The 18,740-nt window shown below is 32.8% G+C and overlaps 1 protein-coding gene and 1 long non-coding RNA gene across 3 annotated transcripts; one reads left to right on the forward strand and one right to left on the reverse strand.

The window, feature by feature from the left end:
• Positions 1–3,928: 3,928 nt before the first annotated feature.
• Positions 3,929–5,077, reverse strand: LOC111906480 (linamarin synthase 1). The gene is made up of 2 exons (XM_023902237.1): positions 5,023–5,077; positions 3,929–4,950 (listed from the first exon to the last, which is right to left on the reverse strand). The coding sequence occupies exons 1-2, from the start codon at positions 5,075–5,077 to the stop codon at positions 3,929–3,931; spliced, it is 1,077 nt and encodes a 358-aa protein (XP_023758005.1).
• A 6,846-nt stretch (positions 5,078–11,923) lies between these two features.
• On the forward strand, positions 11,924–13,506 carry LOC111906463 (uncharacterized). 2 transcript variants are annotated; one of them, XR_006188211.2, is made up of 4 exons: positions 11,930–12,362; positions 12,569–12,583; positions 12,680–12,873; positions 12,982–13,506. It is a non-coding gene; the product is annotated as an uncharacterized LOC111906463 (long non-coding RNA). The 2 variants fall into 2 exon arrangements; XR_002855211.2 differs by having other exon boundaries at positions 11,924–12,362; positions 12,680–13,506.
• Positions 13,507–18,740: the final 5,234 nt, after the last annotated feature.

Genomic DNA, 18,740 nt, shown 5'->3' on the forward strand with positions numbered 1-18,740 from the left:
CGAGTCGAAGGCACCAATGCCGACCTGTTTATGTATGATAGTGTATATTGGATTTAGATTCGATGTCGGGGTTAGCCCGATTTAGTTTATATGTTCCGGATTTTGCTCTGATGTTGGGCGAGACCCAATGAAGGTTTATTTGTATGTCACCGAACCACGGTTTGATGTCAGGTGGTACCCGAGGAAGGAATGCATGTTTAGTTATACTTGTTGTCTTTGTGATACTTGTATGTACCTGGTAGGGAGATGAATGTGGGCGGGGGCGCGTATCTCATCACTAGCTGAGTGTGGATGGGGTTTCATATCTTATTAGTAGTAGAGTAGGGGCGGGACCCAAGATAGTCGGGCCTTAAGACTAGCAGTTATAGTGATGTGATTGCTTGTTATGTATTAGCTTGATTATGATTATATGTTTGCATGTGTATAACGGGCGGGGCCCAGAGACAGGAGAGGCCTAGTAGAAATAGATCTTTATACCGAGAGCGGCTCGATGCCAGGTGGGGCTTGATGTCGGATTCGTCCAATGTCGGGCGGAGCCCGATGTAGCGGGCTAGGCCCAATGTTTGCAGTGTGTGATTATGTATATGGTATATGTTAGATTGGGGAGAGTCACTAAGCTTCATACTTATAGTTTTCAGTTTTGGTTTTAGGTACTTCCAGTTGCAAAAAGAAGAGCTTGGGATGACTGCATTTCACACACCAAGATATTTTGCCTAGGATATTTACTCTGATATTTTGATATATGATTTTGATACAGTGATTGATATGATGTTTTGAAATATTTTCACTTATGCTATATAAGATGATTTGGACTACTATGATTTTATTTATGATTTAAAAGGAAATTTTTGGACCATATTTTTGGAATGTTTCACAACTCCCAACTAAACCCTAGGGGTTGTGACTTCCTTGCTACGCGTATGGGTCCTGTGCTTTCAGTAGTACGGGCCCATACTACCTTTTACACCTACCCATATTTGCCTCAAGTATCATCACAACACCCTAACAATATACATATTTATGGTGATGTCTCAATCCTCACTCCTAGAGGAATGCTAAATATTTCATACTGGCCTACCGAACTCACACATCCCACCCATGAAACTTCCACCAACCCTGCAACACTCGTTTATGCTAGCCATACATAACGCTGGACCCTATAGACATTCGAATACTCAGTCCTACTCTAAGCCCACAACCAAACAAGGAACAGGAAATAGAGTTAAACCAAATATTCTCAGGCTATAAGATCTTAATTATGTACAGTCATGATGCATACACTAAGCAACTACAGTAACGATGTCAATGTCATATAAGGAAAACCCTAGGCTATTAGGCATCATATAATCAGGGAATTGTATCATGCGATTCCTGAAGATCCCTAGCCTAGTACTAGGTGTTGTTCTAACATATCACAATATCAAATAATTGTATGGTATTTTAGGGTCTACTTACTGGCTCCGGTCGATCGTACGCTCTGCATCCTCCTTTGATATTTTGAAAACCATTTGAAAATTGTTTTGAAAATATTTTCCTTGGTTTGAGACTGGATTCACACGAGTGTTCCTCCAATTCACTCAAACCAAGGCTCTGATACCAACTTGTAACGCCCATAAAATCATGCCAATTTAAAACTTTTTTAAATCATTCAAAACCAACAGTTATTACAAATTTGTTTTCAAAATGGTTCCATGTCAGAATATCCCAGAAACAAAGTTATAAAATGTGAGGAGTTATACGATCACACCTTTTCCTTCCCACGATCATCCGATGTACCTGAAACCAAAATTGAAACTGTAATCCCAAAGCTTAGTGAGTTCCCTCAAAATACCACTGTACACAACAATACGCATATAATTACAAACAACATACTATGGGTCCAGTCAACCATCAGGTTGGAATACCCCAAGCTCTCAACCATAGGGTTGAAATGCCAACATACTATCGGTCCAATTATCCTCGGGATGGAATACCCCATACCCATAACCATCAGGTTGGAATCCCTACATACTACGAGTCCAATCATCCTCGAGATGGAATACTTACGGCCTACAACCATCGGCTTGGAATGCCCAGGTCTATTGGCTTTTGCACAAAGCAGATAAGCCTCAACCACCAATCAAACATGTGCACATATATATCAGATAATCACGTAACAGTCTATAGACATACAAACCGACCTAACACGTCATAACAACATAATATCATCCTATCTACAAGGATATTGATCTAACAGATCATAATAGTATAACATCATCCTATCTACCAGGATATTGATCTAATGGATCATACTAGCATAACACATTAGGATAACAATCCAAAAAAGCCAACGTTGGTGCCTTCGACCCTTGAGTATAATGAGGAAAACTCACCTCATAACAATCGAACTATAGTGATAAATTCAAACTCCACCAAGTGCAACTCCAAGTCCAAAACCTACATCCACCAATGGTTCACTTCCATAAATTCCCAGTTACCAAAATACCCTCAGAAGTCAAACTGGTCAACCCTTGGTCAAAGACAAGGTCAACGGTCAAATTCGATAATCCATGTTGACCCGAATCGTCGAGTGCAACGAACAACTCGTCGAGTTCCTTAAGAACCCATAAGTCACCCAAAACCCTAATTGACTCGCCGAGTTTCCAACAAACTCGTCGAGTCCATGCGTGTCCAAATGTCGGGGAAAAACCTAACTGACTTGCCAAGTCCTCTTAGTGACTCGCCGAGTTCATTCAAAATCAAATACAGGAAACCATCGTCCGACTCACCGAGTCGGCTAAGTGACTCGTCGAGTTCATGCAGTCCATCAATCATACAAATATTTTTAAGCCACCCCTAAAGCTCCATATTGCAGATTTAACCTCCTAGGACATGGATTCCACGTAAAGTTGCAAACTTTACGTGCATGCATGGTCCTAAATGTCAAAACTAGACTAAGGGAAAGGTTAACTCAAAGGGAAAGGTGCATGCTTTCCAAATCTCATAACTTTATAGCTATAGGGACCAAGGGAAGTACGAATCTAAAGTTACAACCTCAGATCTTGTCCCAATACTCGAAATGACTCCCAAGTGTGCTAAAAATGGCCCTAAACCAAAACATAAAGAGGTTTAGCTAGAGGTAAACCAAGGTAACGACTTGTTACCTTCAAAATGATGCCAAGACGAAGTAGAGTCAAATCCAAAATCTCCTTTTTGCTCCAAGCTTTTTATACATCACACCTTATTCACACAAAGCACCAAAATCACTCTTTAAACCTCATAATCACTCAAGAACAAGGTCAATAGCAGTTAGGGTTTCTCTTAGCCGACAAATGGGTGGTAAAGGACTGGAGGGAGGGACTTAAAGTCCTTTAAATAGGGTGAAAATCCTAAAAATTAGGGTTTCATCTCACAGCTCCTACCCGTCGAGTCCAGGTCCTCCGGCTCGTCGAGTAGATCCAATGATCCACGCGGACTAACCCGCCTCTACACGACGATTTGGGGGCAACCAACTCATCGAGTAGGTCCATAAATATGTATATAATACTTTAAAACTTTTACCTGGGAGTCGGGGTATTACAGGATGTTACAGTTAATGTTTATGATAATATTGTAGAATCATGTGCTATCCCTTCCCAACCGGCCACAACAAACGTAAACATCATGTTGAAGTCACAAATTGTCAATATGTTTTGGTAACAATCACCTTCCCCCTACTTCTATATAAACCTTGTTTTTTTTACAGGGACAACAACATGTATCAAAGTGTTATCAAGTGCACCAACTGCTCATTTGAAAACCTATCGTAGCCTCCTATTATGTCCTAGAATGTTCAGATTAAAAGAAGTTAGTACACTTCATGACATTTCAGCAACATTTCATGACATTTCAACAACAATTCATGACAATTCAACAACATTTTGACATTTCAGTATCCATTAATGACATTTTAGCAGAATATGTGACATTTAAGCATAAATTTAAAACATTGCAGCAAGAACTTATTATTTATCAATATAAAAAACAACATCATCAAAGATTTGATAACATTAGCATCAAGATTGAGCAAGAACAAAAATATCAACAATGATTCAACAATCAAAAATCGAAAAATTAAGATGAAGCATGAAAGATGAAGTTGCTCCACCAAGAAAAACAAAAAACTCAATATAAACCCAAGCAGAATCGTTGTCTTCAGCAGAAAAAAATTATTGAACTCATGAAACCGCCGATGCTGGAAGGAGATGATGATCGGTGGGGGTTGCGCCGGGAGGAGGGAACGCCGGTGGGAGGTGCGACGGTAGGGAGGCTTCTTCTTACGACCGACGATGAGATGTAGGAAGAAAAGTATGTGACACCTTTTTTTTGATGGGTGGGCCAGAACCTGATCTTGTTCGCACCAACTCACCATGAGTCCTCTATCCATTGTCTCTTTCAAGAATTCTTTAGGCAAAATCGCTAAATCCCTCATTGTCACATCTGGTCGAACCACCCATAAGAACGATTGCTTTCTATTTGCTAAACCCCATGCAAACTCGATCAAATGTGTGTCATTCATCGTAGTCACACTTCTATAATTGACATATATAACATATCCTTCTTTCTTCTGGTCTAGCCATTGCAAACATGAGGAATCTGGCTTCCATAAACTCGAATTCAGTGATTGTACTGGGCTATCATGTGGAACATATTTGGCTAGTAAAGGAAAAGGGCCGATTGTGAAAATGTTGGGGTAATTGAATTTAGATGTAATGGCTTCTAATACTTTGTGCTCTAATGCATCGAAAGTGTTGAAGATGATCGCTGGAGCATTCAAGTTATTTTGAGCCTCCTCCCCCATGAAATCCAACATGATATCATCGAGATATGTTGTTCTAATGAAACTTGGAACATCTTTATAGCGAATATTGCTCATCCTCGGGATCCAATCGATTGTTTTTTCCAATGTTCCATCCGTTAGATACTTGCCATCTACACAGTAAAACAATTTAGATATGATTATCAAAAGACTAAAAAGTTTGAAACATATACACATTTGCTAACCTTTAAAAGGAACAATTCCTCTTTTGATGAACTCTCGATAATGTAAAAGACCCATGAAAGCACTACTAGAAAAAGGTGGGGTTTGCTACAAAAGTTTCCTAGGACCAAAAATTTCTCGCTACTTCCTACGCATTACTGAGGAATTTCCGAGGAAAACGTGCTTCTGATATTTTCTTTGAAGTTCCTTGGTAATTGGTAGGAAATACCGAGGAATTATCCGTCCTCGGAAGTCTCTCGGAAGTTCCTACGCTTTTCCTACGAAATAAATATATATTTAACGTTCCTAGGTAGTTCCTCGGTAGTTTATTTTTTTACCATTTTATTATTATAAACAAATGATATCATTTTTTTATATGGCAAAATGCCTCACATTTATGTTAGAAGTATTTCATTTAAGTGGTTCCTAGGAAGCTTCTTAGAATCAAGAGATTCTGAGGGATTTCCTAGGGAATTTTCAAACAAAGATTTCTCACCAAACATGTCAAACTTTTATCAATTATCCTACGGTCCGAATCATTAATTTAATACAAAAAAAAAAACTTATAAAGTTAACACAATTAGACAATTTCTTGGTGATTTCTCGAAAATATCGAGGAATTACCAAGGAAACAAATAAAAAATATTTATTAATTATTATTATTATCATATTATTATTAATTGTTATCATAAGAATTCTTACCATTACTAATAATATTATTATTATTGTAATTATTAACAAGATTATTATTAATATTATGTATATTATAACTATTATATTTTAATTATATGAAACCATTTAGTTTTTTATTACGATTTTCGTCAATTATATTTAATATTGTCATATTTTTATTATTATTACATTTACAATTAAAAGTGATAATATAAACAATCTTATGGCAATTGGAAATACCGTCATTTTATATTATTATTATTAATATTATCATTATTTTTATTTTCATATTATTATTATTATTATTATTATTATTATTCATACTAAAAATAATCCTAATGTTAAAAATAACAAAGCTAATCCGTTGGAAATGTGTAGGAACTTCCGAGGGATTTCCTAGGACTAATATTTGTTTTTCATTTGTTCGAAGTTCAAACGTATTTTTTTTCTTTCCATATTATGTACAACTTTTATTACACACTAAATACTTTTATCTTACAGAGTCATACGTATTATACACATACATAGCCATACATATGAACACATACATATAGATTTAGAATGGTAAACAAATATTTGAAGTAATGGGTTATGATGGTGCACACATATGTATGTATGTGTATATTGTGTATAACTTGGTGAAATAAAGTAATTCATGTATAATGAAGTTGGAAAAACTATAGAAAGGAAAAACTTCATTAAAACATCAAATGAAAAAATAGATTATGTTCCTAGGAAATCTCTTGGAAATATGTAGGAAATACCGAGGGATTTCCTACACAACATAAATTTTCTCACTAATCCATTGGAAATGCATAGATATTTCCAAAGGATTTCCTAAGACCAAAACCCGTTTTTTACTTTTTCGAGGTTCAAACGTTTTTTTTTGTTTCATATTTTGTAGAACTTTGTTATACATTATATACTTTCATCTTACCAAGTTATACATAGTATACACATATACACACATATCGATTTATAATGGTAAAGGAATGTTTTGAGTATTGGGTTCTGATAGTGTACACACATGTATGTATTTATATGTCGTGTATAGCTTGTTGGAATAAAAGTAATTCATGTATAATGAAGTTTAATAATATGTAGAACGAATAAACGGTGTTTGAACATAAAAAAATGAAAAATGGATTATGTTAATAGGAAATCGCTTGGAAATGCGTAGGAAATAGCAATGAATTTCCTACACAATACAAAATTTATACTAGTCCCTTGGAAATACATAGGTATTTCTAAGAGATTTTCTAGGACTAAAAGTCTTTTTTGTTTTTTCGGGGTTTAAACGTTGTTTTTTTTGTTCCATATTTCGTACAACTTTGTTATACATTAAATACTTTGTTATTCATTTAAATCTGATACATACATACATGCATGCGCTTGCACCTTCGTAATTTATTACTCAAAACATTCATTTTTATTCTCTCTCTCTCTCTCTCTCTCTCTCTCTCTATATATATATATATATATATATATATATATACTAGTTTATAACCCGTGGGAACCACGGTTATAAAATTAATTAAACTTTTATAGTAAAAATTTAAAATTATTAATCAATTATTTTATATAAATTATTAATTTAAGAGGTTTTTTATTAGTTATGTGAAATTATAATCGTTGATTCAAATAAATATGTAAAATTAATTTTTTAATATATTAAATATTTTTTATTTGTGAATTAATGAAAACAATAATAAAAAAATTTAAAATTTAAAATAGAGAATAAATATATTGACAAATAGCATCATATTAATGAGGAGGTCTAATAAATTTAAAATGGAAAACTAATAAATTGACGAGTGGCAACACATTAATTAAGATGTCTAATATGGTGACACATGACAAAAGAACTACTCTTTTATTAGTATAGGGATATATATATATATATATATATATATATATATATATATATATATATATATATATATATATATATATATATATATATATATTTGTGTGTATGTGTGTAACAAAGTTGTACAAAAAAGAAACTAAAAAAAATGGCGTTTGAACCCTGAAAGATATAAAAAAAAAATTATTTTCCAAGGAAATCCTTTGAAAGTTCCTACGCATTTCCGAGGGAAATGAATATTATTTTTCCAACTATTTTATATTGTAATCTACATCTTTCAACACATATTTAGATATGAAATTATTATTATTATTATTATTATTATTATTATTATTATTATTATTAGTATCTCTAAATATTATTCAAAGAGAACCCTTAATTCACCAATGAAACAATCATGACCATTGATTGTATTTCAATCATATGATTTTAACCATTAGATCAAATTGATGACATCATCTTCTCCAAATAGAATTCAAACATTTAATTATAAAATCTTTAAATTTAGCGATTACGTTTCAAACATAATTACATTTAATTATAGAATCTTTAATTATTGAATCTATTCGTACTTTCTAAAATATAATTCACAATTCAAGCGTAATTACATTTAATTATATAATCTTTAAAATCAACAATTATGTAATCAATTAAAGCATATCATTATATTTATATATGAGGTATCAATTTCTCTATAAATCTGGCCAAAAACATGAATAGTCGCCCATCTTTCTTCTTTATTTTTTTTCTCTTAAACCATAATTCTCTAATCCTCTTTGTCCTCATGTCAATGGTTGTGCTTCAGTTGATGTTTTGTGTGTTCATAACATGATGTAACACCATAAAGTGATTCCTTTTTGCTCATGTATTCTTAGAATTTGCGTATTGCCTCTTCATTGCATCTATAATTATCACACCTCTATTTTGGCTTCACACAAATCTCTACAAAATGAAGCAAACATCACCTTCAAGACATCTTTTGAAAACCTATACCATCATTAATCCTAATTAATATTGTTCATAGTTTAACTCCCTTATTTATAGTTTTTAGCTTCAAAATTCAAACTTGATTAGTTTTTTCTTTTAACAAAAACTCATTAAATAAGCATATCAATAATTATGTTATCTTTAATATATATATATATATATATATATATATATATATATATATATATATATATATATATATTAAAACAAAAATCTTACGATATCATCTTAAACAATTTTGGTCATTGATTGTATTTCAATCTTATGTTTTTCACCCTTAGTTCAAATTGCCGACATCATCTTCCCCAAATGGAATGTATTTAATTCCAATCAAAGTTTTCCAATTGTCAAACAAAATTAACTTAATCCATTGAAATAGAATGTATTTAATCATAATAAAAACTTCCCATGTTTTAAATCTTGAATTTCTGTTTATCAAGATTTTTAAATGGTCAACTCTAAAAACATATTCCTAAAACCATTTCAATTAAGACATTAAATGTCAACTATTAATATAAATTTGTTTATATTAGCAAACCATTAATATAAAATCCATTTTTATTAAACAATCATTAATACCAAAAAATCAGATTCAAATTATCACATACATATATGATTCATCCTTGAATCCACTGCTCACACTTATTTTCAATCGTTTTTTTTCCAGACCTTCTCCTACAACATCATTCTTATTGCTTATAACTTTGATCATCATTCTCCATTTCAAAACATCGTTGTTGTGCACAAGAAGGTCAGTACATTCTTTCGCTTTTTTATATTTTTTCGATTATTTTTTTGTTCTTGTATTAAATATATGTATTCATATATTTCGATTTTCCTTGTCATAACTTACAAGAAATAGATTAACAAATTTTCTGAAACTTTTCAAATAAATAGGAAAATATATTACGTACCTTTAATCTAGAAAGAAAAATATACTTTGATGGAATCCAGCTAAAACATAACATAGCAAAGTACTTTGATAGAATGACAAATGCACCCTACCCATTTTCCTATTTATGGTAATCAATTTTTTTGTGTATTCATTTAGCATGATACTTCAATTTTTATCCGAAGGGTAAATCATTAATTTAGTATATATAATGTTCATCAGAAGTGTAAATCAGTCATTTAATTTAAACATTGATCAGATCGTGAGCCATTACTATGTTTGTTTGTTTGATTATCTCAACCTGATTATTATTTATGATTCTATACAATATCTTAAATTGTTGGCTGAATTACATGGATTTTTTAAACTAATACCCTCATCTAACTTTAAATGATCTTTTTTCAACTTTGATGGTATGTAACAGAGTTTTGGCTAAAATTTTCAATTTTGTCGACATATAACAGGTTACGACTTAAATAATGATATTAGATATTTGGGCAATCAGGTTTTCTTCGGTTCTTAAATTATTTTGAAGAAAGCGGTCCAATTTGGTATTATTGATCTCACAAAAGGCAAGTCTCATGTCTCTTTTAACGTATGCATTGAGTTCAATAGTAACTCAATAGTTTATTGTCTATATTTGTTTTAAAAAAAATGTTAAATCTTTATTTAATGAACGCAAGTCATTAAAGGTGCAAGAAGTGCAAAGTATTAAATATGAGATGATCATGACTATGTCAAGCCAAAATAAAATTCTAAAGTAACAAATCTTAAATTCAATAGATAAGTACTTGTAATGCATAATACATATTATACCTCCCAAATAAATAACCCAAACTAACATCTTCCCCAAATAAATTACATTTTAACTAACATCAATACATTATGATTATAGTGTCTTGATTTTTAATTATACATTATAGAGAGTCGGTTAATATATAGTCAATATTTTTATATTTGTATTGGTTTTGAACTACAAAAACTATATTCAAATAATAAAAATGAAATGGAGCATATACGATGGTAATAATGCAAAAATAACCTTCAAATTTGGTCTGATACAAAAAATAGTCTAAAGCTTATTTCTAAAAGCAACAAGAAATAACAACGAACTTTCAAAAAGAAATGAGAAATTGCAGCGAACTTTTCAAAACTATCAAGAATGTATAATATAGGATGATAATAATGCTAAAAAACACCGACTTTGGTCTAATGCGAAAAAAATAATTTTATATGAAAATAGGATTGCAGTAATACTAAAAGAACCTATATGTTTTTTATCTGATGCAAAAATGGTCGAAACATACTTCTAAATCGGCAAGAAATAGCAATGAACTTTTAATTCATATTGAATAACCATTTAATAGCTATATGTAAAAGATATAAATACTCAGCAGTTAAGACCATAGGTGTTACTTAAATGTCCGCAAACGTCTTGAAGTAAGCATTCATTTTTCCATTATTTTATCATTATCATAAAATAAAAAAAAGACATCATCATGTGTTTAAATTGTTTAGTTCGTCTCATAATAACAAGTAAGTTGTGTGCCAATTATGTATTTTTGACATTTTCAATGAGTCACGGACAATATCTAAATCGAGCAAACATAACTACTTTTTTATTTATTTGTTAGAGTTTCTTTATATTTAATATTGTGGGGGGTTAATGTGGTTCATTTAGAATAAACATAAATAAGTTGTTATTTTTTGAAATAAACAATTCTATTTTGCAATATAACCATGAAATAACAATGTATTTTGAAAGTACATTGTCAAATGTTGGATTATATTTGCGTTGACCCGTTTTCGCTCATGGTTAGCTATATGTAGCTATTTCCAATGTCATAAGTAAAAAAGGTTTAAAGGTACTTTGTGATGAGCAAAGTCGTTCAACTAATAAAACAAAAAATATTGTCTACGAAGAGGTCCTTCAACGACTATATATATTTACCAACTTCAGTATATTTTCTACACATTTCAATAATACCAATAACCCTTATTTTCTTATAATTATTCTGCAATATCTATATACATTTATATTTTATTTATTCGTTCTCCCGCGTTTAACGCAGGTCATAATCTAATTATTATATATATATATATATATATATATATATATATATATATATATATATATATATATATATATATATATATATATATATATATATATATATATATATATACTAAAAATAATCCTAATAATGGTGTTATTTAAATAAACCTAAAAGGGTACTTAAGCCCCGAAAAATAATATTTTAAATAACTATGTAAATAATTTTAATTAAATCTATTGATAAAATTCTAAAAAGTGTTTGTGATAATAATTTCGTTCATAATAATACTATAAAAATGTTTGTAAATATATTTATAAACAAATGTTTGATTTCCTTGGTAATTTCTCGGTATTTCCGAGGACTTTCCTACGAAATGCCTAAACTTTTTGAAAAATTTATATCCTAAATATCCCATCCTAAAAAATTCAACCTTTTCAGTTCCCCCTAAATGCTCTCTTTTCCCGCTTTTAAGCTTACCCCATAAAATTGTGTCGCCACATTGCAATCTGATCTCTCACCTCCTTCTCTTTACACACACTCTCTCTGATATCTCTCATCTCGTTCTCTTCCCCCCTTTCTCTCTATTTTTGACCTAGCGACCCTCACTGCCACACTACAACCCACCATTAAAGGCGGTTTGGTGCATCAGTTGATCTGTAACCCTCCGCCACCATCCAGTCAATGTCCGGCCAGTGAGTCCGTTCTCCAGTCTCTTCTTATGTGACTTCGTCTTTCTGCATGTAACCGCCTCGACGCCTCTGTCCGCCAACGCCCTTGTCGCCTCCCTCTGCATATTGATCTTGTGGTTTTTGTTTTCAATTTTGACCAATATCTCCTTCACATTGAACTGCAATCATCGCCTCTAAGAATTGTCGGACCTCATGGAAGGTAAAGTCCTTCAATTTTCTGCATCCTCTTTTCCTTCTTCAATTTTCTGCATCTTCTTACTGTCGGTAGGTATGAGCAATCAATTACTACATGAATCAGAAAATTAATTCCCACTTTTGGAGATTATATATATAAACACTTATGAGATGATCATTAACACTTTATTGAGGTCTTTGACTTTTTTTTGTTTTTTGTTTCTTTTGCAGTTGATGCCGTGTAAGGTCTGTAAGCTCATATATTCATTTATCTTATTGTCTAAGTATGGAAATGTTATTTGGGTGAATTAAGTGTTTGATTTATTTCGGTTTGTCTTGTAGTTTCAATGTAGTTGAAACGGAGAACCTCTAACCCCATAGAAAATCAACTAGCTGAAGCAGTTTGGTTGCCTGATGGGCCGTAAAAATTAAATCAAGGAATGAATTGGTAGTGAATGACTTAAGCTACCATTTATGTTGCAGCAACCAAGCAAGGGATGGATTGCCTTTATGCTTGAAGTGTTATTGGTATAGATGTCAGTCCAAACTTCATCCATCTAGTTTTCTGTATATAGTTTATGCAAATGTAAAAATTACCTCTTTATGGTGTGTTTTCTTATAGCATCCAAGAATAAATTTTGCAGGAAAGATGCTCAGAAGAGTGTAGTGTTGGTTGTTAGTAATGAATTGATCAAAAAAACATGGGAGAAAAGAATCATAGGATACGAAAGGGTAAACCAGTCATTTTTAACATTCAACTGTTTATAATATGCTTAGGTACAAGCTGAACTTGAAACAAATACTACAACAAATTCATCAAGTTGCAGCAATGGTCTTCTTTAGTTGACAAGGTATCATTTGTCTTTATTTACATTCCACATCCACCAAACAGGAATGTACAAAGGAATGGAATCCAATTCCATTCCATTTCAACTCTTTTTTTGGTTTGGAAGGGCAATAGACTTCTTGGTGGAGCTGTTCTGTCAAGGCTGGTCCATGCAACAAGCTTGCAATCTACCTAATGACCCTTATATTATTGTTGTAAACACTAGCTAGTACCTTTTAAAACCATTATCTTATTTTTGTGTTTCAACATTTATATTATGTTTGTTTTTAAACCTCTGTTTAGAAGTTATGTTGTAATAAAGAATATTTTGGATTTATGTTTATTGTGTTTGTACATACACTTCAAACATAATCTGGTCATTTGTATTAGATTTTTTTCTCTACATTTTGGACAGAAAAGAATCTGGTTTTGTTTGTGTTTATTTTGATTTTTTTTTAAATTAGATTTTCTAAGAAATGCCTAGGAAAAATTATTCTAATAGTGTCACTAAAAACTGTCGTGAAATTTATTTATATCTTGTTTTACCCCTTTGGCATGGTTGGGAGCATATTGAAATTTATTTATATCTTGTTTAATATCAAGGCCATTCCCCTTTAAAAATTGCAATTAAAATTGCAAATAATGTTCGACTAGTTAAACCATCAACATAATAGTTTTTAAAATCATTTTCCTATTTGTAGATCCCCAGCCAATCGGCTGCATGACCTCATTCTCTGCATCTTTCTATTTCTACTAATTAGCATCTTTCGACAATTTGATAGAAAGATTCCTCGAGAGACTTTCAATTTGCGTTTTGAAAATAATTTTGATGTTAAATAATTAAAATAATGTGATTAGTTATAATAAAACATCGTTATAACAAAAAAGTACTTTGGACGTACTACTTTCGTTGTCAAAATCGTAATTGTCATATGATTAGTAGTGTGAGTGTTTATCGTTTTCTAAATATTTAGTAAACTAATAGACTTGCATTTCTATACATTATCGAAATATTAATGCTCTAAATAGTACTCTGTGTTTTCTATCAACTATAATAGCAACAACTTATAAATTGTTTATAACTAAATCTTAGTTTCTTTTATATATAGAAGTCTATTTTGTTGGAAGAAAACTCGTGTTAAATTAGAATAAGTTACTAAATATTAGTGAATCTTTAGACTTTCGGTATATATTTTATTTAATTACTTGTGAGTCTTATGTATTATACGGATTTATGAAAAAAAAATTAAATATAAACGTCTAAACATTTATGGGTTTGAATTTAATAGAAAAACACGAAAAATATTGACATGTGACAACACGTCGTCTCTCGTTCTAGTGTTGAAGCTGAGTACCAGGGGTAGCTAATGTAGTTGTTGAAACTGCTTGGCTCCATAATCTCCTTCTCAAACTTTATTGTCCCATGTTTCGTGCTATGGTTGTCTTTTATGACAATGCCAACGCTATGTACATAACATCTAACCCAACTTAGTACCAAAGAACCAAACATATGGAAATTAATTTATATTTTGTTGTACACATCCCTACTTGAGAGGGATTTCCATAATTCTTAATAGTTTACTACATAAGAACAAATATAAAATTGGTTTTTATTCCAACTAAATGGTTGACTCTAATTATGACAAATTTGACAGAAAAATTGTAATCTGTGTTTCTTATTCATATCACACAAAAGCAAACAACCCAAAAGTATTTATACTCAACAAAAGAAAACCTAGATAAACTAGGAAAAGATAAATATGTCAGCTAATGAAACAAGATAACTAATGGATCAAAGATAATGACTAATAGAGAAAAGATAATGACGTCAACACTCCCTCTCAAGTTGGACTGTGAAGGTCACGAACACCCAACTTGCCTCGGAGATATTGGAAGCGATCCGCACCAAAAGCTTTGGTAAAAATGTCTATGGGCTGATGCTCAGACCGAATAGCTAAAGTTTGTGTTTCTCCACTGGATACTCGCTCACGAACAAAGTAACAATCCATTTCTACATGCTTTGTGCGTTTGTGATAGACAAGATTAGTAGCAATATGACGAACAGCTTCATTGTCACACATTAACGGAGTAGCCCCCTTTTGGGCCTCATACATGATCTTTCCAGAGCATGGGTCAGCACTAAGATCACAAAGTAACCACCTCAACCATAACACTTCACATATCATACTTGGCATAGCTCGGTATTCGGATTCTACTGAAGATCTAGCAACAACACTCTGCTTTTTCGTCCTCCAGGAGACAGGTGAACCAATGGTAATGAAGTATCCTGTACAAGAACGTCTTGTTGATTGACAACTCAACCAACTTGCATCACAATAAGCTATTAGGTCTAAATTGCCTTCAGCCTGCAAAAATAAACCCTGACCTGAGGTAGACTTTAAGTAACGAAGAACTCTAAAAGCAGCATCCATATGAGATTATCTTGATTTACTCAAGAACTGACTTAATTGATTAGCACTAAAAGAAATATCAGGGCGAGTCACGGTGAGATATAGAAGTCTACCAACAAGGCGACGATATTTTGAAGCATCTACCTCAGGACTAGCATCTTCTTTTTCTAGTTTGAGATTTTGCTCCATAGGGAAAGCACTAGGACGACACCCTTGGATATGACAATCTTCAAGAATGTCAAGAGTGTATTTCCTTTGACTTATAACAAATCCCTTGGATGATCTAGCTACCTCAATACTCAAAAAGTATTTGAGTAGGCCCAAATCCTTGATACTAAATTGTTTATGGAGATGATCTTTACCCTCTTTGATTTTGCAATTGTCGTTTCCCATAAGAAGCACATCATCAACGTAAATGAGAACAACAACGTGTGTAGTTTTAGCATTGTAAATAAACATAGAATGATCGGCTTTCGATTGCTGAAAGTTATCATCAATAAGAGCTTTAGTAAACTTCTGGTACCAGTTTCTCGAAGCTTGCTTCAGACCATAAATCGATTTTTGAAGTTTGCAGACACGATCTTCTTTTGATTTGAGAAACCCTTGAGGCACTTTCATGTACACTTCTTCCTCCAAGTCCCCATGTAAGAAGGCATTATTTACATCAAGTTGATGTACCTCCCAATGTTTTTTAGCAGCAACAGCAAGAGCACAACGAACGGTAACAAGTTTTGTAACCGGTGCAAACGTTTTGTGAAAATCAACTCCTTCGATTTGTGTGTACCCTTTTGCAACAAGGCGGGCTTTATACCTTTCGACTTCTCCATTCGGCTTGAACTTGATCTTATAAACCCGTTTCGATTCAATTACTTTCTTTCCTGGAGGTAGAGTAGTTAGAATCTAAGTACCATTCGATTCTAAGGCTGCAATTTCCTTTTTCATCGTCTCTTGCCAATTTGGGTCTTTAGACGCTTGCAAGAAGGTTTTCGGTTCAATAGTAGAGGTAATAGTTGCAAGAAAGATACGATAGGGCCTAGAAAACTTGTTATACGTGACATATTGAGATATGGGATGTGGTCTTGCTGTATCTGAATTGAAAATAGTAACAGAGGGATTGGTAAGTCGATGATAAAACCATCCAGGTGCTTTGATTTTGTTCTGACCCGGGTACTTTGTCGAGGAGTTTCCGTTGGTAAATTCGTGCTAGGCTCATGGCAGAACACAACAGAGTCATCATGAGAGTTATTCACATTTTCATTGATTTGTTCTTCACTGTTATTGTTTCCATTTGCATCCCCCTTTTTTGTTTCGCTTTCAGCAGCCTCTGTAGTAGGTTCAGTCACAATTGTAGGACTGTAATTCTTGATAAAAATTCTTTGCATTATTCATACATTCCGCAAAAGTATTATCGTCAATGTTTTTATATCCTTTATAATTGTCATCAAAAGGAAAGACATTTTCGATAAAGGTTACATCACGGGTGACTTGAATCTTGAGGGTATTTAAGTCATACAATTTGTATCCCTTTTTTCCATTGGTGTATCCAAGAAAGATACATGCTCTCCCTCTTTCACTAAACTTGTTGCTTTTGGCAGTTTTGTTGTGAGCATATACCAAGCAACCAAACACTCTAAAATGATCATAAGTTGGTTTCTTTCCCAATAGAATGTCATGAGGGGTCTTATTTTCTAGAACCGGGGTGGGTAATTTATTTATAATGTATGGAGCTGTTTGCACACATTCCCCCCAAAATTCAATTGGAAGAGATGCTTGAAACCGGAGAGCTCTAGCTATTTCTAACAAATGTCAATGTTTCCTTTTGAGAATATCATTCTGTTGAGGTTTGTATGGGCAAGAGGTATCAAGAATGATTCCATGAACTTTATAAAATTATAGCATAAATCTAGATTGGAATTCTGACCCATTGTTTGTTCGAATCCTCTTTATACGTTTTTCAAATTGAGTTTCAACCATGTTGTAAAACTTAGTCAAGTAGTATGGTGTTTCAGACTTGTTTTTCATGAGGTACACCCAGACACCATGACTATAATCATCAACAATAGATAAGAAGTAATGTGCACCACTAAAAGAAGCATGATGATAATGACCCTAAATGTCAACATGAATTAAATCAAAGCAACTAGTAGTTTTTGCAAAGCTAAGAGGAAAAGGTAATCTGCTCTGTTTGGCACGAATACAAGAATAAAAAAATTCATAACTAGAGCCTCCAATACTTCCTATTTGTGGTATTTTCTTGATGACTGCATCAGATGCATATCCTAATCTTTTATGCCAAACTTAATGTTTACTCCAAACCGACATGGCCACCTCTTTACCCCGAAATGGCTCCAAATTATACAATCCATCTTTCTCTCTACCAGTCCCAATCAGGTTCTTCGAGACTAAGTCATGTACATAGCATTTATTCGGGAAAAAGGTCAAAAAACAGTTTAAGTCCCGAGTGATTTTTCTCACAGATACCAGATTACATTTAAAACTTGGTACACCCAACACATTTCTTAGTTTAAACTCATCAGATAGGTGAATGTTCCTATTTTCTTAACATCCACAGATTCTCCATTTGGAATGGTTACAGAAGTATACTTAGGATTAATTTTCACATTCTTCAACTAATTTTCATGGTGGGTAACGTGATCACTAGGACCCGAGTCAATGATCCAAGGCTCAGCAAGATTAGAAATCTTACCAGTCATGTTGTGTAGTGGTGTAGATTATGATGACATGCGCGGAATTAGAAAGATCTAGTGAATCATCATATAAAATCAAGAACATAAGGAGTAAATAAATCTTTGTAAGATCATATTAGATCTAGAAAGAATATACAAATGAGTTTGTACAAAGTTTCTCTCTCTAGTCTAACACTCCAAAATGGTTCCTTACATAAAATGAGTGCCACTCACTTCCTTATAAAGGATAGGCAACCCATTACACATACAAGTGGGTAAAAGCTCATCCAAGCGTGACTTTGCACCATAACATTCTCCCCCTCAAAGTTAGGATTGGATGCCCCGACTTTAGACTCCAACGAGCTAGCGCGATCAAGACCAAAACTCCCCCTCGAATTAACACCGGTCTTTAAATTCGCAAACGAATATCCGAGAAATCCGCTTCGAATACCCATCATTCTCCCCCCTTTTATAATCAA

This window comes from Lactuca sativa, chromosome 2 (assembly GCF_002870075.4).
Source record: "Lactuca sativa cultivar Salinas chromosome 2, Lsat_Salinas_v11, whole genome shotgun sequence".
NCBI classification, from domain to species: Eukaryota; Viridiplantae; Streptophyta; class Magnoliopsida; order Asterales; family Asteraceae; genus Lactuca; species Lactuca sativa.